Below are 24,415 nucleotides of genomic sequence, written 5' to 3'. Positions count from 1 at the left end.
AAGCATTTATCTTGTATTAATTTACAACGGTCCTTCTCTTTTCTCGTTTTAAACCAGTGATTACTGGTTACCGTTTTAAACCAGTGATTACTGGTCAGAGTATATTTTCCTGTTGTGTCAGAGCAAAGATAGTTTTGTGTTCTGCTTTAGTTCTAATGTCCATAAACATACTGTGAGTGCCAAAGCCTTGCTCTAGAGTCTACACCCCAATGTCCTAAGAGCTCTGTGCTTAAGTCACTCTGTTACTGCTGCCCCACCAGGATTTGTCTCGCCAGGTATTGTGATTTAGATGGTGCCTTTGGGTTTTCCTCACTTTTCATGCTCCAAAAAACTCCAACCATCATCCTTAGATTTGTTTGCGCTTTTTTGTACATAATAAGGTTCTAGACATCAGAAGAGCGATTACTCACCTCGAACTGGACAAGGATTTATTTTTCTTTAATGAGTCGTACGCAAAGGATATACTGCTCATCCCGGACCAGGCCCAAATCTTGGTCATTCGCATGCAGAGGAGACGCTGTTGCAGAGGTCGTAAAGCCAGATGCCTGGCAAGACTGTCGCTGAGTGGATAATTTGGCCTTTACCCTCCGTTCTGCAGTGTGGTCTCTAATATTAAGGAAGTCTTGAGGTTTTGCCCACCTGAGTTAGAATACTTCATCATAAGTTGTAGACCACACTATCTAACGAGAGAGTTTTAATCTATATTCTTCGTAACTGTCTATTTATCACGGGAAGTGGTCCGATGAAGCGTATGCTAAGCTATAGAACTTTTTCGCAAGCACAGACTGGAATATGTTCCGGTATTCATCCAATGGCATTGAGGAGTATACCACATTGGCTTTATTAATAAGTGCATCGATGACGTCATACCCACAGTGACTGTACGCACAGTACATATCCCAACCACTAGCCATGGATTGCAGACAACATCCGCAATGAGCTAAAGGCTAAAGCTTCCGCTTTCAAGGAGCAGGACACTAATTCGGACGCTTATAAGAAATCCCACTACACCCTCGGACAAACCATTAAACAGGCAAAGCATCAAAACGGGACTAAGATTGAATCCTACTACATTGACTCTGACTCTCATCCGTATTGGCAGGGTGTGCAAACTATCACTTATTACAAAGGGAAATCAATCCGTGAGCTGCCCAGTGACTTAAGCCAACCAGACAAGCGAAATGCCTTCTATGCTCACTTCGAGACAAGCAACACTGAACTATGCATGAGAGCACCAGCTGTTCTGGACGACTGTGTGATAACTTTCTCCATAGTCAATATGAGTAAGACCTTTAACAACTTTAACATTCACAAGGCCGCAGGGCCAAACGGATTACCAGGACAGGTACTCAGAGCATGCTCTAACCAGCTGGCAAGTGACTTCACTGACATTTTCAACCTCTCCCTGACCCAGTCTGCAATACCTACATGTTTCAATCAGACCCCCATAGTCCCTGTGCCCAAGAATGCCAAGGTAACCTGCCTAAATGACTACTGCCCCATAGCACTTGCATCTGTTGCCATGAAATGCTTGGAAAGGCTGGTCATGGCTCACATCAACACCATCATCCCAGAAACCCTGGACCCAATTCCAATTTGCATACCACCCCAACAGATCTACAGATGACACAATCTCTATTGCAGTCCACACTGCCTTTTCCCACCGGGACAAAAGGAACACCTGCATAAGAATGCTGTTCATTGACTACAGCTCAACGTTCAACACCATAGCTTAGTGATGCGCTTGGAGGGCACTAAGGACCCTGGGACTGAACACCCCCCTCTGCAACTGGAGGTGAGGGTAGGCAACAGCACATCCACCATGCTGACCCTCAACAGTGGCGCCCCTCTGGGTTGCGTGCTCAGTTCCCTCCTGTACTCCCTGTTCACTCACTACTGCGTGGCCACGCACGACTCCAACACCATCATTAAGTTTGCAGAGAACATGACTGTGGTAGGCCGATGGACGATGAGACAGGGAGGAGGTCAGACACCTCGCAGTGAGGTGCCAGGACATCAACCTCTCCCTCAATGTGAGCAAGACAAAGGAGCTGATCGTGGACTATAGGAAAAGGAGGGCCAAACTGGCCCCCATTAACATTGATGTGGCTGAAGTGGAGCGGGTTGAGAATTTCAAGGTCCTTGGTGTCCACATCACTAACGAACTATCATGGTCCATACATATCAAGACAGTTGTGAATAGGGCACGACAGCACCTTTTCCCCTTCAGGAGACTGAAAAGATTTGGCAAGGGTCCCCAGATCCTCAAAATTCTACAGCTGCACCATTAAGAGGATCCTGATTGGTTGCATTACCGCCTGGTATGGCAACTGCTCGGCATCTGACCGTATGGCACTACAGAGGATAATTTGTTTTTGATTTCATCGTATGTCGAATGAGGCCATCATTCTACAGCTCCAACACTATTTACTTGTTTTGGAGGGTAAGAGGAATGTAATCATCTCTCGCTCTGTACACATAATCAAATCCCATTTTATTGATCACATACACATGGTTAGCAGATGTTATTGCGAATGTAGCGAATTGCTTATGCTTCTAGATCCGACAGTGCAGCAGTATCTAACAGGTATACATTTACATTTAAGTCATTTAGCAGACGCTCTTATCCAGAGCGACTTACAAATTGGTGCATTCACCTTATGACATCCAGTGGAACAGTCACTTTACAATAGTGCATCTAAATCTTAAAGGGGGGTGAGAGGGATTACTTATCCTATCCTAGGTATTCCTTAAAGAGGTGGGGTTTCAGGTGTCTCCGGAAGGTGGTGATTGACTCCGCTGTCCTGGCGTCGTGAGGGAGTTTGTTCCACCATTGGGGGGCCAGAGCAGCGAACAGTTTTGACTGGGCTGAGCGGGAGCTGTACTTCCTCAGTGGTAGGGAGGCGAGCAGGCCAGAGGTGGATGAACACAGTGCCCTTGTTTGGGTGTAGGGCCTGATCAGAGCCTGGAGGTACTGAGGTGCCGTTCCCCTCACAGCTCCGTAGGCAAGCACCATGGTCTTGTAGCGGATGCGAGCTTCAACTGGAAGCCAGTGGAGAGAGCGGAGGAGCGGGGTGACGTGAGAGAACTTGGGAAGGTTGAACACCAGACGGGCTGCGGCGTTCTGGATGAGTTGTAGGGGTTTAATGGCACAGGCAGGGAGCCCAGCCAACAGCGAGTTGCAGTAATCCAGACGGGAGATGACAAGTGCCTGGATTAGGACCTGCGCCGCTTCCTGTGTGAGGCAGGGTCGTACTCTGCGGATGTTGTAGAGCATGAACCTACAGGAACGGGCCACCGCCTTGATGTTAGTTGAGAACGACAGGGTGTTGTCCAGGATCACGCCAAGGTTCTTAGCGCTCTGGGAGGAGGACACAATGGAGTTGTCAACCGTGATGGCGAGATCATGGGCAGTCCTTGGGCTCATCAATGGGCAGTCCTTCCCCGGGAGGAAGAGCAGCTCCGAGGTTCAGCTTGAGGTGGTGATCCGTCATCCACACTGATATGTCTGCCAGACATGCAGAGATGCGATTCGCCACCTGGTCATCAGAAGGGGGAAAGGAGAAGATTAATTGTGTGTTGTCTTCATAGCAATGATAGGAGAGACCATGTGAGGTTATGACAGAGCCAAGTGACTTGGTGTATAGCGAGAATAGGAGAGGGCCTAGAACAGAGCCCTGGGGGAGACCAGTGGTGAGAGCGCGTGGTGAGGAGACAGATTCTCGCCACGCCACCTGGTAGGAGCGACCTGTCAGGTAGGACGCAATCCAAGCGTGGGCCGCGCCGGAGATGCCCAACTCGGAGAGGGTGGAGAGGAGGATCTGATGGTTCACAGTATCGAATGCAGCCGATAGATCTTGAAGACGGAAGGGACGTAGCCAGCGGTCAGGGATGAGTTGATGAGCGAGGTGAGGTAAGGGAGAAGGTCTCCGGAAATGGTCTGGAGAAGAGAGGAGGGGATAGGGTCAAGCGGGCAGGTTGTTGGGCGGCCGGCTGTCACAAGACGCGAGATTTCATCTGGAGAGAGAGGGGAGAAAGAGGTCAGAGCACAGGGTAGGGCAGTGTGAGCAGAACCAGCGGTGTCGTTTGACTTAGCAAACGAGGATCGGATGTCGTCGACCTTCTTTTCAAAATGGTTGACGAAGTCATCTGCAGAGAGGGAGGAGGGGGGGGGAGGAGGATTCAGGAGGGAGGAGAAGGTGGCAAAGAGCTTCCTAGGGTTAGAGGCAGATGCTTGGAATTTAGAGTGGTAGAAAGTGGCTTTAGCAGCAGAGACAGAGGAGGAAAATGTAGAGAGGAGGGAGAATAGATAGTGCAGTATATACAAATGAGATAAGTAATGTGAGATATGAAAACATTCTTAAAGTGGCGTTATTAAAGTGACAGGTGTTCCATTTATTGAAGTGGCCAATGATATCAAGTCTGTAGGTAGGCAGCTGTTTTTCAATCTCTCTGTCCCAGCTTTGATGCACCTGTACTGACCTCGCCTTCTGGATGGAAGTGGGGTGAACAGGCAGTGGTGGTTATTGTCCTTGATTATCTTTTTTTCCTTCCTGTGATATCGGGTGTTGTAGGTGTCCTGAAGGGCAGGTAGTTTGCCCCTGGTGATGCCTTGTGTAGACCACCCTCTGGAGAGCCCTGCAGTTGTGGGCGGTGCAGTTGCTATACCAGGTGGTGATACAGCCAACAGGATGCTCTCGATTCTGCACCTGTAAAAGTTATTGAGGGTTTTCGGTGACAAGACAAATTTTTGCAGCCTCCTGAGTTTGAAGAGGCGCAGTTGCACCTTCTTCACCACACTGTCCGTGTGCGTGGACCATTTCAGTTTGTCTTTAATAGGTACACCAAGGAACTTAAAATTTTCCACATTCTCTACTGCTGTCCCATCGATGTGGATAGGGGGGTGCTCCCTTTGCTGTTTCCTCAAGTCCACGATCATCTCTTTTGTTTTGCTGACATTGGGTGAGGGGGTATTTTCGATACCGATTAATCGGCTGATTTTTTTAAATAATTTATAATGACAATTACAACAATACTGAATGACCACTTATTTTAACTTAATATAATGCATCAATAAAAATCCATTTAGCCTCAAATAAATAATGAAACATGTTCAATTTGGTTTATATAATGCAAAAACAAAGTGTTGGAGAAGTAAAAGTGCAATATGTGCCATGTAAAAAAGCTAACGTTTGAGTTCCTTGCTCAGAACATGAGAACATATGAAAGTTGGTGGTTCCTTTTAACATGAGACTTCAATATTCCAAGGTAAGAGGTTTTAGGTTGTAGTTAATATAGTATTTATAGGACTATTTCTCTCTATACCATTTGTATTTCATATACCTTTGACTATTGGTTGTTCTTATAGGCACTATATGAAGTGTAACAGTGTAACAGTATAGCTTCCATCCCTCTCCTCGCCCCTATCTGGGCTCGAACCAGGAACACATCGACAACAGCTATACTCGAAGCAGCGTTACCCATCGCTCCACAAAAGCTGCGGCCCTTGCAGAGCAAGGGGAATAACTACTCCAAGTCTCAGAGCGAGTGACGTTTGAAACGCTATTAGCACACACCCAACTAACTAGCTAGCCATTTCACATCGGTTACACCAGCCATTAGGCTGATAGGCTTGAAGTCATAAACAGCTCTGTGCTTGCGAAGAGCTGCTGGCAAAATGCACAAAAGTGCTGTTTGAATGAATGCTTACGAGCCTGCTGCTGCCTACCATCGCTCAGTCAGACTGCTCTATCGAATCATAGACTTAGGTATAACATAATAACACACAGAAATATGAGCCTTTGGTCATTAATATGGTCGAATCCGGAAACTATCATTTCGAAAACAAAACGTTTATTATTTCAGTGAAATACGGAACCGTTCGGTATTTTATCTAACGGGTGGCATCCCTAAGTCTAAATATTCTTGTTACATTGCACAACCTTCAATGTTATGTCATATGTCATACGTAAAATTCTGGCAAATTAGTTCGCAATGAGCCAGGCTGCCCAAACTGTTGCATACACCCTGACTCTGCAATGAACGCAAGAGACATTACACAATTTCACCTGGTTAATATTGCCTGCTAACCTGGATTTATTTTAGCTAAATATGAAGATTTTTTTTTTTTAAATACTTCTGTGTATTGATTTTAAGAAAGGCATTGGTGTTTATGGTTAGGTACAGTCGTCCAACGATTGTGCTTTTTTCGCAAATGCACTTTTGTTAAATCATCCCCCAGCATTGCATTGATATGCAACACAGGACACGCTAGATAAACAAGTAATATCATCAACCATGTGTAGTTATAACTAGTGATTATGATTGATTATTTTTTATAAGTTTAATGCTAGCTAGCAACTTACCTTCTGTAGCTCAGTTGGTAGAGCATGGCGCTTGTAACGCCAAGGTAGTGGGTTCGATTCCCGGGACCACCCATACGTAGAATGTATGCACACATGACTGTAAGTCGCTTTGGATAAAAGCGTCTGCTAAATGGCATATATATATATATACCTTGGCTTCTACTGCATTCACGTAACAGGCAGGCTCCTCGTGGAGTGCAATGAGAGGCAGGTGGTTAGAGCGTTGGACTAGTTAACTGTACGGTCGCAAGATTGGATCCCTGAGCTGACAAGGTGAAAATCTGTCGTTCTGCCCCTGAACAAGGCATTTAACCCACCGTTCCTAGGCCATCATTGAAAGTAAGAATGTGTTCTTAACTGACTTGCCTAGTTAAATAAAGGTAATAAATAAAACAAATTAGATTTTTTTTTAATCGCCAAAATCGGCACCCAAAAATACCGATTTCCGATTATGAAAACTTGAAATCGGCCCTAATTGGTCGACCTATAGTCAAGACCCAGGGACTCAAGCTTAATGATGAGTTTGGAGGGTACTATAGTGTTGAATGCTGAGCTATAGTCAATGAACAGAATTCTTACATAGGTATTCCTCTTGTCCAGATGGGATAGGGCAGTGTGATGGCGATTGCATCGTCTGGACCTATTGGGGCGGTAAGCAAATTGAAGTGGGTGTAGGGTGGAGGTGATATGATCCTTGACTAGTCTCTCAAAGCACTTCATGATGACGGAAGTGAGTGCTATGGGGCGATAGTAATTTATTTCAGTTACTTTCAGTACCTTAGTTTTCTTGGGAACAGGAACAATGGTGGCCATCTTGAAGCACGTGGGGACAGCAGACTGGGATAGGGATTGATTGAATATGTCCGTAATACACCAGCCAGCTGGTCTCCGCATGTTCTGAGGATGTGGCTAGGGATGCCATCTGGGCCGGCAGCTTTGCGAGGGTTAACACGTTTAAATATTTCACTCACTTCGGCCACGGAGAAGGAGAGCCCACAGTCTTTGCTAGCGGGCCTTGTCGGTGACACTGTATTGTCTTCAAAGCGCGCAAAAATGTTTAGTTTGTCTGGAAGCAAAACGTTGATGTCTGCGACGGGGCTGGTTTTCTTTTTGTAATCCATGATTGTCTGTAGACCCTGTCACATACTGTACGTCTTGTGTGTGAGCTGTTGAATTGCGACTCCACTTTGTCTCTATACTGATACTTTGCTTGTTTGATTTCCTTATGGAGGGAATAGCTACACTGTTTGTATTCGGCCATATTCCCAGTTGCCTTGCCATGATTAAATGCGGTGGTATGTGATTTGCTGCCATCGCGTATGCTGCCATCAATCCACGGTTTCTGGTCAGGGAAGGTTTTAATATTCACAGTGGGTACAACATCTCTTATACACTTCTTTATGAACTCGCTCACCGAGTCAGCATATACGTCAATGTTGTTCTCTGAGGCTACCCGGAACATATTCCAGTCCACGTGATCGAAGCAATCTTGAAGTGTGGAATCCGATTGGATAGACTTAAGCACTGGCGCTTCCTGTTTTAGTTTCTGTCTATAGGCGGGGAGCAACAAGATGGAGTCATGGTCAGATTTGCCAAAAGGGGGGTGGGGGAGGACCTTGTATGCATCACGGAAGTTAGAGTAGCAATGGTCGAGCTTGTTACTTCCTCGTGTACTGCAATCAATATGCTGATAGAATTTAGGTAGCCTTGTTCTTAAATTAGCTATGTTAAAATCCCCAGCTACAATAAATGCATCCTCAAGATATATGGTTTTCAGTTTGCATGAAGTCCAGTGAAGTTCCTTGATGGCCGTCTTGGTATCCGATTGCGGGGGGATATACGCGGCTGTGACAATAACCAAGGAGAGTTCTCTTGGGAGATAATACGGTCGGCATTTGATTGTGGGGAATTCTAGGTCAGGTGAACAAAAGGACTTGAGTTCCTATATGTTGTTACAATTACACCATGATTCGTTAATCATGAAACATAAATACCCGCCCTTCTTCTTACCGGAGAGATGTTTATTCCTCTTGGTGCGATGCACTAAAAATCCCATTGGCTGTACTGACTCCCGACAGCATGTCCCAAGCTAGCCATGTTTCCGTGAAATGGAGTATGTTATATAATCCCAGATATCTCTTTGGAAAGCAACCCTTGCCCTGATTTCGTAGACTTTGTTAACTAGGTACTGGACATTAGCGAGTAATATATTTAGAAGTGATGGGTGTTGTGCGCGCATCCGAAGCACCACTAGAAGACCGCTCCGGCACCCTCTCGTCCGGCGACGTTGTTTTGGGTCGGCTTCTGGAATCAGTTCAAATTCCATGGGAGATGCAGACAACAGATCCGCTTTGGAAAATTATTCCTGGTCGTAGTGCTGGTTGTGCTGTTAAGTTGACGTCTCTCTGATATAGTTAGTTCTTCCCGGCTGTATCTAATAACACTTAAGGTTTTCTGGGCTAACAATGTAAGAAATAATACATCAAAAAACTAAATACTGCACAGTTTCCTAAGGACTAGAAGCGAAGCTGCCATCTCTATCGGCGCCATCTTGTCTCGTACCAGGCTAAATGCATCTGTCCAGGCTGCATCCTCCATACTGCTTCCAGGAGCTGTTTTATAGTGACAGGATGGATGCCTTGGTTAAGATTAGGTGAAGTGTATATAGTATCTAAGTTTTGAACTAATGGGTGGGTTTGATTCATTAGATCCTATTTGATGGTTTTTGGTAAATGGCAACATAGATTACTACTCATAAATTGACTTCATATTTTGTTCCATATTTCACAAACACCCCAGACATATTGTTTGCAACATCCCGTTTGTTCTCCGAGGTCTCAATTTTGAAACCCATAGATTCCTCCTCCTTTCTTGCCTGCTGCAGTACATAGTGGTGCCAATGTTAATATGAAACTCATGAGATGTTCTATTATTATGTAACGCGCTGGCGTATAATGATAAAATATTACTTTATGCTGTCACAAGTATGCCATAACAGATCAGCATATCCAAGGTTGTCAAGACGGCTAACGCCAATCTAAAACAACTGATTTAGGCAGCTCTGACATGTAAGACTCAGCTGAAGTACTGATGTTCTCCACCCCCATAACAAACCCCAGAGGTTCACGGGGGCGCCCACCCGTCACAGTTTTGCTGCACACTGTTTAGCAGTTTTGCATCGTTTCAAATCAAATGTTATTGGTCACATGCAGATGTTATTGTGGGTGTAGCGAAATGCTTGTGTTCATAGCTCCAACAGTGCAGTAGTATCTAACAATTCACAACAATACACACAAAACTAAAAGTAAAACAATGGAATTAAGAAATGTATAAATATTAGGATGAGCAATGTCAGTGGCATTGACTAAAATACAGTATAATAGAATACAGTATATACATATGAGATGAGTAAAGCAGTATGTAAACATTATTAAAGTGACTAGTGTTTCATTATTAAAGTGGCCAGTGATTCCATGTCTATGTATATAGGGCAGCGGCCTCTATAAAGTACAGGGTTGAGTCACCGGGTGGTGATGGCTATTTAACTGTCTAATGGCCTTGAGATTGAAGCTATTTTTCAGTCTCTCTCCCAGCTTTGACGCACCTGTACTCAACTCGCCTTTTGGATGATAGTGGGGTGAACAGGCCGTGGCTCGGGTGGTTGATCATCTTTTTGGCTTTCCTGTGACATCGGGTGCTGTAGGTGTCCTAGAGGGCAGGCAGTGTACCCCCGGTGATGCTTTGGGCAGACCGCACCACCCTCTGGAGAGCCCTGTGGTTGAGGGTGGTGCAGTTGCCGTACCAGGCAGTGATACTCAAATGTGCATCTGTTTGTGAGGGTCTCAGGGGCCAAGCCAAATTTCTTCAGACTCCTGAGGTTGAAGAGGCGCTGTTGTGCGTTCTTCACCACACTGTCTGTGTGGGTGGACCATTTCAGATTATCAGTGATGTGTACGCAGAGGAACTTGAAGATTTCTACCTTCTCCACTGATGTGGATAGGGGCAGTCTCCCTCTGCTGTTTCCTGAAGTCCACAATCAGCTCCTTCGTTTTGTTGACGTTAGGTTATTTTCCTGGCACCACTCCACCATGGCCCTCACCTCCTCCCTATAGGCTGTCTCGTCATTGTTGGTAATCAGGCCATAATCATGTTACTGTTTTATTGTCTGCAAACTTGATGATAATATAGTTACTGTCACTGAGATAGTGGCTTTCCTTCTACCAGGGCCTGGGTTTTGACCCGTTGTAAATTCTGATTGTACCACTTGAATAAAAAATAAAATGTTGTAGACATTGAGATTTGATTAACAAATTGTCTCATTGAGAACATGACAGAACAGTGTTTTTGTATGCTTTATTTCTTTCTCGTTTCTGTATGTCATGAAGAGCTGCTAGGCTAAAGTACACCTGCTGCTGTGCATGTCTCCATTGTCCCATAACAACCTACAGAGCTAAGACAATGTTAGTATTTTGGTGAAGTGTATATTGTTTTGACAGTATAGAAATCAACCAACTGAAAGTTATCATTCGGTACTGTATGTTACCCACCCACGACCAGAGGCTTAATCTTTCCCAAAGTCACACATGCTAGCCCAGTATCATCCAATCTCCTAGTGTGGCCCAACTAGGTTGTTTCATCCACCCCTTGGGCTTCCAATAGAAATACTCCCGCCTCTCAACAGTTTGATTCACCACATTCCTCATCCACAATGACCAGTAACTTCCACAGGGCGTCCTGATTCCTGACCCCTGGCCCCAACCTGCTCCTACTTCTGTGGAAACATCAAACATCATTAACCTTTTGGTATTCTCTTTTTAAATTATGTTCCCTTTAAGTAATTTCAGACTCGTCGGGGACTGTGAGTGTAGAAATAGTATTTCATGTGAAATTTATGGGTCACATTCTTCTGAGTGAAGCAGGCTCTCTTGTGAAACATTTACAGACGTGTTTGCGGGGGAGTAAGTACAAGGATGTGTGAAACTTACTTTCTGTAGGCATTACTCCATTGCCAAGAGCCAGTTAGTCTGGACATTAAAAACACTACCAGTTGGGGTCATTTGTTCCCTATCTAATGCTTACATTTGTGCTTACCCAGGACATGTTATGTTGAGAAAGGAAAGCAAAATCCATTTTTCCCTTCAAATCATGTCAAGACACTAGTATTGCATTTTACCACACATTATGCAACTCATGGTGATCCTGACTGGAGAATGAAGGAAGTGCCTTTGCACATGTTTGCATATTAAGGTTTAAGTCTAATGAAACTGTGGCTAGGTTGTAGGGAACCAACCTGGATCAATCGCAGGATCATTATATATTGATATTCTGTCATGTTGTCAACCCCTCCACAACATTAACTACATTTGTGTTGATATCAAGAAAGCAAAAGTACTTTCATTTCAATAGCAAATCATGGTGACATACTATATGACATTGTCCTGCAGTCTTTTTCCAAAGAACACATACTGTGTGTTTCCATGGACCAATTCTAGCCAGTTAATCATTCTGAATGTTGACCTTTTCAGTCATTTTTCTATAGATAATGCATTTCTCTCCAGGGGTAATACTAAACAGAACATTGGGCTCGGTTCAGGGCAATTCCACGTTAACAGAGTGACACTGAGACTCAGATGTTTCACTTCAAAATGTATGTCAAACAAAAACCAATGATTGCAAAGTTAAACAAACCATACAACTCTATGCGCAAATGACAGTTTCCACTGAAACGTTACAAAAACACAAGGCAACAGAATGATGGTTTGTGCTGTTTGTTCCGTTATTCTCTTACCAAACTTTGCATTTGTACTGAGCTTTACTCTACTTGACTATACTGTACTGAACTTTACTGTACTGTACTCTACTGTGATGTATTTTGATCTCAACTTGTGAAACATGGCCGTAGACTGATTGGTTCAGATTTGGTCGGGACTAACCAAATTTGGTCTTGTTTAGTGGTGGAACTCATTAAAATAATAGCCAGTGTGTATAATAATACCCAAATATGTACTACATATTTCTACCTTTGTGTACCTATTCAGGGTGCATCACGATGATGGATTCATATCCATAATTATGCATTTCTGTGTAGTACAGATTAGGGACCAATGATGAAATTCCATTACCGCAATTCTGTTACTGGGTGTAAATCCACTTCACCTACTCTAGTTCAGTAACCAAAATTGATTTTTGACATGACACCTTAGTTGAGTTCCCATTCTTTCTGCAGACATATTTAAATCTTAATTTGGAGCAGATATACTATACAACAGTATTCGGACACTTCTTCAAATTAGTAGATTCGGCTATTTCAGCCACACCCGTTGCTGACGTGTATAAAATCGAGCACACAGCCATGCAATCTCCATGGGTTAACATTGGCAGTGGAATGGCCTTACTGAAGAGCTCAGTGACTTTCAACGTGGCACCATCATAGGATGCCACCTTTCCAACAAGTCAGTTTGTTAAATTTCTGCCCTGCTAGAGCTGTCCCGGTCAGCTGTAAGTGCTGTTATTGTGAAGTGAACGTCAAGGAGCAACAACGGCTCAGCCGCAAAGTGGTAGGCCACACAAGCTCACAGAACGGGACCACCAAGGGCTGAAGCGCGTAGCGCGTAAAAATCGTTTGTCCTCTGTTGCAACACTCACTACCGAGTTCCAAACTGCCTCTGGAAGCAACGTTAGCACAAAAACTGTTTGTCAGGAGCTTCATGAAAAGGGTTTCCATAGCTGAGCAGCAGTGGTGGAAAAAGTACCCAATTGTCACGCTCGAGTGAAAGTAAAGATACCTAGAAAATGACAAGGGAAAGTCACCCAGTAAAATACTTCTTGAGTAAAAGTATTTGGTTTGAAATGTATTTTCTAAAATATACTCATTTATCAATAATAAAATATTCCTTATATTACGCAAACCAAACCACACCATTTTCTTGTTTCGTTTTTTACAGATAGCCAGGGGCACACTCCAACATTCAGACAACATAATTTACCAACAAAGCATGTGTGTTTAGTGAGTCCACCAGATCAGAGGCAGTAGGGATGACCAGGGATGTTCTCTTAAAGTGTGTGAATTGTACCATTTTCTTGTCTTACTAAGCATTCAAAATGTGACAAGTACATTTTGGGTGTCAAGGAAAATGTTTGGAGTAAAAAGTAAATCATTTGTCAAATATAAATAGTGTGGCCTTCCGTGTGGCTCAGCGGTCTAAGGCACTACGTCAGTGTTGAGGCGTCACTACAGATTAGGGTTTGATCCCAGGCTGTGTCACAGCCGGCTGTGACCGGGAGTCCCATAGGACAGCGCACAATTGGCTTAGCGTCGTCTGGGTTAGGAGAGGGTGTGGCCGGGGGGCTTTCCTTGGCTCATCATGCTCTAGCGACTCCTTGTGGCAGGTCGGGTGCCTGCAAGCTGACTACAGTCGTCAATTGAACAGTGTTTCCTCCGACACATTGGTGCGGCTTGCTTCCAGGTTAAGCGAGCAGGTGTTAACCAGCCAAGCCGCGCTGCTTTTTATGTTTCGAAGGGCGCATGACTTGACCTTTGCCTTTCCTGAGCCTGTTGGGAGTTGGAGCGATGAGACAAAATCGTAACTACCAATTGGATATCACAAAATTGGGGAGAAACAGGGGGTAAAATTACAAAAAAAAAAGTGTAATATATAATATATGCCATTTAGCAGACGCTTTTATCCAAAGCGATTTACAGTCATGTGTGCATACATTCTACGTATGGGTGGTCCCGGGGATCGAACCCACTACCCTGGCGTTACAAGCGCCATGCTCTACCAACTGAGCTACAGAAGGACCACTATATAGATAGATAGATATATATACTGCTCAGAAAAATAAAGGGATCACTAAAATAAGTATTTGATCACCTATCAATGTGCTATGTCATGCAATAAAATGCTAATTAATTACTTAAAAATCATACAATGTGATTTTCTGGATTTTTGTTTTAGATTCCGTCTCTCACAGTTGAAGTGTACCTATGATAAAATTACAAACCTCTACATGCTTTGTAAGTAGGAAAACCTGCAAAATCGGCAGTGTATAAAATACTTGTTCTCCCCACTGTACATACATACTGTTGAAGTCGGAAGTTTACATACACCTTAGCCAAATACTCAGTTTTCACAATTCCTGACATTTAATCCTAGTAACATTTCCCTGTCTTAGGTCAGTTAGGATCACCACTTTATTTTAAGAATTTTATTTGTAAAAAAAAAGAGGGAGATTTTACCAAAATTCTGTTACCAGATTTTGCATATGCACTGTTCTTCCAGTAAATGTGTTTTGTAAAATGTTCAGTGGGAATTGTTAAAAGTAGTCCTTGTGCATAGGATTGTATGGTTTGTTTAACTTTGCAATCATTGGTTTGCTTGACAAAGATTTTGAAGTGAAAAATCAGTCTGTCACTCTTTTACTGTGGAATTACCCTTAACCATAACATCATTCGTGTCATTACACCAAGGCCAATATGTATCACTGTACACCAGTGCTGTGGTGCTCCTGGCCCAGTTTCCCTGAAAATGTGGTAAATCTACCAAGAAAATAGAGAAACGCATCATTACCAGCTTTGCATCAACTGCCTTAAATGACGGATGAACATATGAATGCACTCAGGAGAATAACTATGTGTTTTACATCAACAGAAAAGCCACAGGCCAGACAAATGGATGTGTAGATGTATCTGTATCATAAACAAAGTATTGTATTCACTGTGGTTAGGAAACTGTTCCGTGCCATATTTTACAGAGGTCTTGAGTGGTTTTTTTTCATTGCAAGTATTTAAAATAATAGTTGTTGTACTCAGGGATATCCCTACAAAAGTGTGTGCTCTGCCAGATATGTCAGTAATTTCTCTTGTAGCTAACATTTCTAATGCCACCCGTATGATACCACAGACATTGTCTGTCAAATTGTGTGAATATCCCAAAAAGATGGGTCTCCCATCATGGTAGTAGAGCACTGAGACCTTTTATACAAAGTTCAGCAATTTGTTAGAAGGAAGCTGTATCTAATTTGCAGGTTTATCAAGAATGAATTTGACTTCTTTCTAAATCCAAAAATGAGATACTTTTGGGGATTTAGTCCTGTTATCCACACATTCTCAGGACATTAGTTAACCCGAGCGTGATTTGGCTCTGTGAATGTTACACATTACTGTATATTTAACAGTTGGTGGTTTCATGAATTGTTCCTTTTTCCTCTCCTCTACAGCGGCAACTGAGGGAAGAGTCAATGGTGGCGAGGACTTCTTTCAGAAGGTAAGTCTCGAGTCTGTATTATTGTGTTTGGATGTCCAGAGGAGAACACTCAGGTGGTGAAATTAGAGAACGTGTCAGGTATTTTTATAAGACTCAGTTTAGTTTGTACTAGACTGCTCTATGCTATTGCATAGGAACCTAAGTAATTGCCTGAAAAAAATGGAAAAGTGTTTGAATGCACTGCTCCTGTCTAAAGTGCTGTTTACTGAAATGTTTGAACTTTCTCCACATAGTTAATTAAAGTCCATTAACATACTAAGTTGGCATTCTTTGTCTGGTTTTGAGGCAAGTTTATTTAAATGTCAAAGCAGGAAGCAATTTAACTGTCCCTACAGCCATTTCAAAATCAAGAATGCAAACCATGCGTCATCCCATAATTTTTTTTACCATAAATTCTAGACATGTTTTGTCTCTGTAAATATGAAGCTCATTCAATTAAACTTATCTGACATAAATGTAGGTGGTGCCTTGGCTTGCCAATCATGCTTTTCCAAAGCCACGGCCCTGTCTTCACAGTTCACATGCAATCCTCCCTACGCCAACTCTCCATTCCAATGGATGCCTGTCAGAAGTTAAAAGACTAGTAACACAGACAGTGATGTTTTTATTGAAGAATTTCCGTTCAAATGGGTCTAATTTTCCTCCGATAGCATGACAACCACAGAGACCCAATTAATGTCAGTAAAATAAACATTGTAGAGATCTGGAACGCTTTATTTGAAAGAAAATGTATGAGGTTTGTGTGGACTACCTTGAAGTTGATGAAAATGTAAAGTGTAACTTGACCCTTTCCTTCCTCAAACACACCCATGCACCACACACACATTTATGAAGTTCCTCATATGTCACACACAATGATTTTCTCTCACCCCTCCCCTCCACTCACACACATTGTCTTTTTGAGGAAAGCAGTTTGCAAAGAAAAAAACTAAACACTTGCAGGGATTTGCCTGTGGTAGATCACCCTCTTACTCACTGTCTGTTCGTCTTCCGTTCAGTCCAGGCCAGCTCTCAGACTCCCCCCACCCCCTCTCTACCTCTCATGCTGGGTCCAAGCATTGTTTCCCACTCAGATCACTGTATTAAATCATTTGTAATGTATTGTTATATGGATCTTTGGTGTATTTGACTGATGGACAACATACTTTATGTGTAGGCTATTATATAATCTCTCATTGACAGATTATGTGTGTAAAACAGGAATTGACAGACTGTGTGAATTTTACTTCTGGGTAACCAAGATTAGCTATAATAAAATGTGTAACTGCATTTAAAAAATATATTTATTTTACCAGGTAAGTTGACTGAGAACACATTCTCATTTACAGCAATGACCAGGGGAATAGTTACATGGTAGAGGGGGATAAATGAGCCAATTGGAAACTGGGGATGATTAGGGGGCCATGACTGTATGAGGGCCAGATTAGATATTTAGCCAAGACACCGGGGGTTAACACCCCTACTCTTACGATAAGTGCCATGGGATCTTTACTGACCACTGATTTCCCTATCTGATAGACGGGTGACATTTTAACTCAAAGACCATGGACCATTGAACAGTTCAACAGGCTATTAGGCCATCTAATTTCGGAACGTGAAGAGTTGGAATGGTAGACTATGGACCATAGAACTTTAGTTGAGGCTTTTGTCAAATGTCTTTCAGTGCCTGAAAGACAGTCCCTCCCTCCTTATCCCTCGCCTGTGGTTCTGTAAACAACGCCAGCTTGATATACGAGCACTGATTCACTGTGATCTGAGGCCAGGAGGATTCTACTTCATTTGTTTAGGAGTACAACGTAGCCCTGTAGTTTTGTGCTGCTAAGCTAGTGTGAAAGGAAACTATTTAGATCATTTTTGTAGAAACTAGAGGGATAGAGCGAGGAAGAAATAGGAGAAAAGGTGAAAATGAGTCATCACATTGCAGTGAAGCAATCAGTGATGTCTTTGTGAGGTGTCCATTGCAGCAATCCGATAGCCAACTAAATTGGTTTGTTGCTCTGTAGATACCTAGTCACTTTTTATGTTGTAACAAGTGAAAAGAGTACTGAAATATCCTACTCCACTAGAAGTACTGTTACTGTTGGAGCTAGGAACACAAGCATTTCGCTACACCCGCAATAACATCTGCTAAATATGTGACCAATAAAATTTGATCTGATTTGTTACTTTAATGAAATTTTACTCAAGCAAACTACTAGTATAAAAAAAAACTACTCAAGTAAAAGTACAAAGTAGCTCATTTAAAAAGTACTCAGAGTAAAGGTAATTTTGTAACTTGTAAAATAAAAACATTGACCTTTATAGCTAATTTCGCTAAGGTTACCTGAACGTTGTTACACATGATATTTTCCATGCAATACATTGGAAAAATAAGAGAAAAGTAATGTACCAGTATGAGCTAAGTTCATTTTATTGCTTGAGTTGCAGCAAGGTACATCTGGAGAAAAAAACCCTGGAGTAGAGAAGGGGCTATCGATGTTGGGGGCTATAGATATTGTATTTGATTGATTAACTATATATAGGCTACAGACAGAGTACATTTAGGTGATGTAGTGTTCCTTGAGCAAAAACACAGGTGTTATGTTCTAACGCCGTCACGTTTCTCTGAACTTGCTGTTCAGTTTTATCAGGGCCTGATTTTGTGAATCGAGTTTACCCGTGCTCGCTTTGCAATAAAGAGCAGTCCAGCACAGCTAAAAAGACACTCACAAGCATCAGAGGCAGGCAGGCCTGTGTTCAGTTTGAGGGACAGCTTCTTTATGTATGGAAAGGAATGAAGCATGTTCATCTTGTCTGACACACATGCAAGGTACCCATCCAGCTCCCCTGTACCTTGTGACCTTCTCGGCACCTTCTTCATCAGATGAATGCTGCCTCTGTTGCTCTGTCTCAACCTCTGTCATTGTGTCAAGGTGATGCTTCAGATAGACCAAATCTGTATAGTGTCAAATACACCGAATATTTCAACAAATTCTGCTTCATGTGGCAACTTAGTTAATCATATCACTGACATTATAATAGACCAAACAGACTTTCCATTGTTATTATTCCCAGTTCCTGTGAACTAGAGTGACCTTTGTCAGTTGATCTCAGACCTAAAAAGTTGTCTAATGTTGAGATGAGTCCATGTCTAGCTGTACCTACTGTGGACACTCACACAGGTATATTATGCACAGTTAGACTTACTGAGTCTCTGGCTTTTAGATGAACGGTATTCTAATTTACACAGACAAAATAGCGACAGTACATAGCGAAAAATCCTAGGATTCTCTAAATACTGAATGTCATGACCAAGCAAGCCAACGTTAACTAGCTAGCTCGCTACGTCACTTATGGATGTTAGACTAATGTTGTTAGCTAGCCCAAATATCTTACATGGCTAGCTAGCCACCACCACATATAGTCATATCGACGTGCTAGCCATAACAGCTATCATCATCAGGTGGTGGTTAGCCATGTAGCTACCTTAACTGCAAGGATAGTTTGCTAATGTTAGCATGCTAGACAACTAGGCTAACAGTAACGTATTGCAGTGACCCTGATTTATAAGCGCTTTTGTGGCAGAGTAGTTGGCGCGCTGGGTTTGGTGCCAGAAGGTTGAGGGTTCGAGCTGCACTCCATGCATGTTCCAGTACTATATATTGGTGTCGGAAGTGATCGGACCTCACATCCACGACAGAGCGTGTGCTTGACCGGTGAGCACACTCCTGCAAGACTGTGTCCTGTGAGGTCTAGCATGGAGGTAGTAGTGTAGCGACCCTGGTTTATGAGCTCACACTTGATCATGCTCTTGTGGAACCGTCGCTGGCTCGCTGGGCTTCGGGACTGAAGGTTGAGGGGTCGAGCCGCACTCCCTGTCTTTTTCATTAGAGCAGTGGTTCCAAAACTTTTTATAGTCCCGTACCCCTTCAAACATTCAACCTCCAGCTGCGTACCCCCTCTAGCACAGGGTCAGCGCACTCTCAAATGTTTTTTTTGTTTGTTGCCATTGTAAGCCTGCCACACACACTATATGATACATTTATTAAACCTAAAAATTAGTGTGAGTTTTTGTCACAACCTGGCTCGTGGGAAGTGACGAAGAGTTCTTATAGGACCAGGACACAAATAATAATATTATAATAATCAAGGCTCTTTATATAACCATCTTACATATAAAACCTTATTTGTTAATCGAAAATTGTGAGTAACTCACCATAGGTTAATGAGAAGGGTGTGCTTGAAAGGATGCACATCACTCTGCAATGTTGGGTTGTATTGGAGAGAGTCTCAGTCTTAAGTTTTCCAGACACTGTCTGTGCCTGTATTTAGTTTTCATGCTAATGAGGGCTGAGAATCCTCTCTCACATATGTAACAGTTTTGCTTCCGTCCCACTCCTCTCCCCTGCCTGGGCTTGAACCAGGGACCCTCTGCACACATCGACAACAGTCACCCAAGAAGCACCGTTACCCATCGCTCCACAAGAGCTACTGACCTTGCAGAGTAAGGGGAACAACTACTTCAAGGTCTCAGAGCAAGTGACGTCACCGATTGAAGCGCTATTAACGCGCACCCCGCTAACTAGGTAGCCATTTCACACTGGTTACACAGGTACGTGGTTGCAAAGGGCATCAGTGTCTTAACAGTGCGATTTGCCAAGGCAGGATACTCTGAGCGCAGCCCAATCCAGAAATCTGGCAGTGGCTTCTGATTAAATTAAAACGTTTCCTCCCTTTCACGATATGTCTCATAGCGAAATACAATGCTCCATTCAAAACTCAAGTAAAAGTTAAATGACTTACTTTGAAAAATACTTAAAGTACAAACACTCTGAAACTCAGGTGTTATGTTCTAACGAGAGTATTTGTATAATCTCTGGTTTGAAACAGTGGAAGATATTGTGCAGTAGCTTTTAATTTTTGATTCTTTTTTAAACTATGCACATATTAGTTGAGTGCCTTAAGGTAAATGTCTTGTCCCCAAAAATAATGTAGCTTGTGAGAGTTAGCATATGGATTGTTGGCACACGTTCAATTCATCCGATCAATCTCATTGGATGAAAACCGTGGATGGATCACTAACTTAAGATCCTCTGCTCTCAGCTTCTGTTGAAACAGGAGAACTATCTCTCAATTCCCGCCCACATCGCTTTACCTTCCTAAAACCTCTCTGTCTCTCTCTAACACACACATACACACACACACACACAATCTGAATCCACAGCTGCACCAATGCGATACAGTGCCACACACACACACACACACACACACACACACACACACACACACACACACACACACACACACACACACACACACACACACACACACACACACACACACACACACACACACACACACACACACACACACACACTTGTATAAACTCATATGCACCGAGCACATGTGGCTGTTCTTATGACATTGCCATAATGACATCCTGTTCGATTTGGGTTACAGTATGTAACTGCACCTCCTGCAAGATCCAATCATCATAACTTGTTATGAAACTGATCATAACGCTAGACGTATGCATTATTTGAAAAGGGTGCGGTAGTAGAAAGACTAAAGAGTGGAACATTAAATGTATAGTTAACCTAATTTGTGCAAATATCTGACCCATTTGAAAGGTATTTGCTGGCGCCTTCATAAAAATAAACGCCATCCACCCTTAAAATGGTGTGTGGTCTGTCTTAAATCACTCCCATCTGTATGGCCTTGCCAAGAACAGCAACTATGAAGAGGAAGAAAGTTCCTGAACAAGACCCTATAGAGATAAATAAATTGAATGGGCCATAAAGTTTGGACTTTGGAAACTATATAATTGCATATACCTCTATAAACACAAGGGTGTCTGGTTCATCACAATTTCAATCATTTGACATCACTTTCATAGGGTTCTGCACTGCTTTGTAAATAGCTGGCTTTCCAAACATGCCAGGCCTTTACTCTGAGGCATACATTTCCTGATTAGACGCAACAACGGGCAGTCGTCATCTCATAACTATTGTGTTGCCTTGCATGTTGCTATGTAACATTATACAATTCCTGTATCCATTTTATCATGTTATATCACACAGTATCTGATCATAGGCCATTCCCTGGCCATTCCTGGATTGTTTGTAGATTTGCCAATGTCAATATTTTGGTAGAAACGCATTACATATGTACTGGCGTAGCTGAAGAACTTAAAAGTGCCACAAGGAGTAAAAAGACGAGTTGGGTTTCTTCACCGGGACAATCATTTTGTGGAATTAAGATGAATACCTCGGTGACAAAAAGCAGAAACCCCATTTTATTGGCTCATCAGACTGATACAATTGGGGAGGGAAAGGTCCAAATGGGGGAGGGGATCAGAGCCGAAATTCCTGAAGGACAAAATGTTCTAGAGATGTGTTTTAGTTATACAGTTGAGTGGGAGCACGTGTTTATGGAAGAAAAGTATATGGGGGGTTCATATAAAATGTATGATAAGATGCTAACTTGCGTATCATGATGAAGACAGTGTGGGAGAGAAACGGAGATAAATCTCTGATGCAAATCTTGGATTCGGATATCCCTGGGGCTACATTTTCCAGTGTAAAATGGTACAACGGAGTCCACGATTATTAGAGGTCAACTGTATACCATGTCATCCTCATAGTTGGAAGCAAAACGTTGTTTCCACAAAGTCCTAGCATGTTAGAATCTGGTAAATTAGTATCTGTCCAATTCAGAAAACAAACTGCTCTATTCTGTTCGTTGGGAAGGAAATACATCCAAAATGATGTTTATTTTCCCTTCACCCAAAAGACTACCTTCCTGGATCTCTATTTTATTGGTATTATCCTGTAAAATGGTTAAAGTGCCACAGCCAAGAGCTTTCATGAGAACTCCAGCTTGGCAGGGGCTTTTCCTGCTATTAGATGAAGATAATACCCAAGACCAGTAACATGAGCCAAGGTCTTTAGTGAGAAAGGGAAAAATGCAACTCAACAAGACACATTTGTTATACTGTAGGAATGTGATATATATGGTGGAAGCCTTTTTTTGGCTGCCAATACTGTAGTGGATTTGTTTTTATTGGTGTCAATGAAGAAGGCAGAGACGTAACAACCAGGTTAAATTGAGACTTTTCATAAAAATAGTCGTTTTTTTTCTTCTTCCAAAACATAAGTTTGTAGCGTTTGTATTGTGAATAGGCTCCACAATCAGTGATGCTACTTCGAAGATCTATGTGGATGCAACAGTCCATCTGTGATTTGTTAACACTGGAAATTAATAACTAAGCCCAACTCCTACCAGATATTGAGTTGTATTTTGTATAGGCTACTTTTTCACAGGTACTAAAAATCTTACCTTTGCAATTGAATTGACTAGATCATTTGAAATGGTTGAAATTCAATATTGTTATGCATGTTTACATGGGGCCCTGCAATGACTAGGACCAATATTTTTTGTCAATCTTATTGCAAGCTCAAAGTAAGATTGTGAGGCATGCAATTACCCCATTATTATGTAGCCATTATTTATGCTCCACTTCACTTTCCATATTTGTGTGATTATAGTATGTTTGAGAAACTCAGTGAGGCTTGAAGGGCTGTCTGCTCAACCATCAGTGGTCTTTAACAGTGTGGAATACCGGAGTGAAAATGCACACGTTCAACTAGCACTGCCCTATTGGTGTTTGAGACTGGTGCTGGAAAATCAGTCAGTTTGGAGGGTGTTTAGAGGATACCATGCAGGCCCACTTCCCAAACATATGGAGGAATTTGAACATTTCCCCTATGAATACTGTGCTGCATGAAGATAGGAAATTGTAGAATGAAGGCTGTTCTTTAGTATTCTTCTTAGAAATGCAGTTCAATACATAAATAGGGACCATAGATCCAGCAATGTGGCAGTTACTCTAATGAGTAAGTACTGTACAATCCTGACCATAGACGGGGACATTTACAGTAAGCATGTTGTCCCTCTCTGCATGGGTTTCCATGTGAGGGCCTTGCATAACCACTGAAGCTCAGGAAAAACATGGATCAGCTTCATACTGCATGAGGGAGCAGTCATACGGCGCTCACGTGTCCAAGCCAGTCTCAGTTCATTCCTTCTCCATCCAAAAACACGAGCCCCCGGTACGCGTTAAAGCAAACAATCACGACAGGACCTTTTGTAAAAACAAGGAAATTGAGGACAAGGACAGATCTCTGTGTTTTGGAGATGAATGGTTTTGAGAAATATTCATTTCTAATGTGAACCACCAGTCAGCAGGTCTCCATAAGGCGATGCAGATGGTTCGTATTTCTCGGGGCTTAACTGTGTGATCCCCAGTCAATGTTCAGGAAGTTAGGCGAAGGTGAGCGGCCTCATGAGCGTGTGGATGAGGAGTGTAGTACCTCAGAATAGCATACTCTGTCCTCTCGGACTTTGCTCTTTTTTTGGGGGGGGTACTTTTTTGTTTCACATTTGTGCAAATGCTCCTGGTTACAATGGGTAGGCTAGTCAACAGGCTCTCACAGAATGCAGCTGACACGTTTCACGTTTTCCTAAACCGACAACCCAGTCCACTTCAGAAAATATGTAGATGTCAGCTTTTTTCGTCACTTAGTACCGCCGGGAAACATTTGTTTCAGTAAGTTTTTATATCAAAAGGCACGTTTTGGCTTGATCGTACCATTTCTCCACCATTCTGGTTCATTTCTCCAGTTTCCTTTTTTGAGTTTGACTTTCGCGCACGTTCTCTCCTTCAGAGTGCAAGGCCTTTTTAGAAAATTGTTGATGGTAGACCTCTCTTCGTAGGTGCTCTTCAAAGTCAGCATGGCAAGAGGT

General features: G+C 42.7%; 1 protein-coding gene across 10 annotated transcripts in view; it reads left to right on the top strand.

Moving 5' to 3' along the window:
- The window catches only part of LOC124041202 (protein bicaudal C homolog 1-like), a 76,136-nt gene that overhangs the window by 12,216 nt on the left and 39,505 nt on the right, over positions 1 to 24,415 (top strand). For all 10 annotated transcript variants that reach the window (XM_046358496.1, XM_046358495.1, XM_046358494.1 and 7 more), the window contains exon 2: positions 15,585 to 15,631. In XM_046358496.1, coding sequence (XP_046214452.1) covers positions 15,585 to 15,631 — 47 coding nt within the window. The remainder of the gene's footprint in view (positions 1 to 15,584; positions 15,632 to 24,415) is intronic.

The sequence above is a fragment of the Oncorhynchus gorbuscha genome, linkage group LG08 (assembly GCF_021184085.1).
Source record: "Oncorhynchus gorbuscha isolate QuinsamMale2020 ecotype Even-year linkage group LG08, OgorEven_v1.0, whole genome shotgun sequence".
NCBI classification, from domain to species: Eukaryota; Metazoa; Chordata; class Actinopteri; order Salmoniformes; family Salmonidae; genus Oncorhynchus; species Oncorhynchus gorbuscha.
Note: the sequence above shows the minus strand (reverse complement) of the source record. Positions and strands in the feature narration are given on the sequence as shown.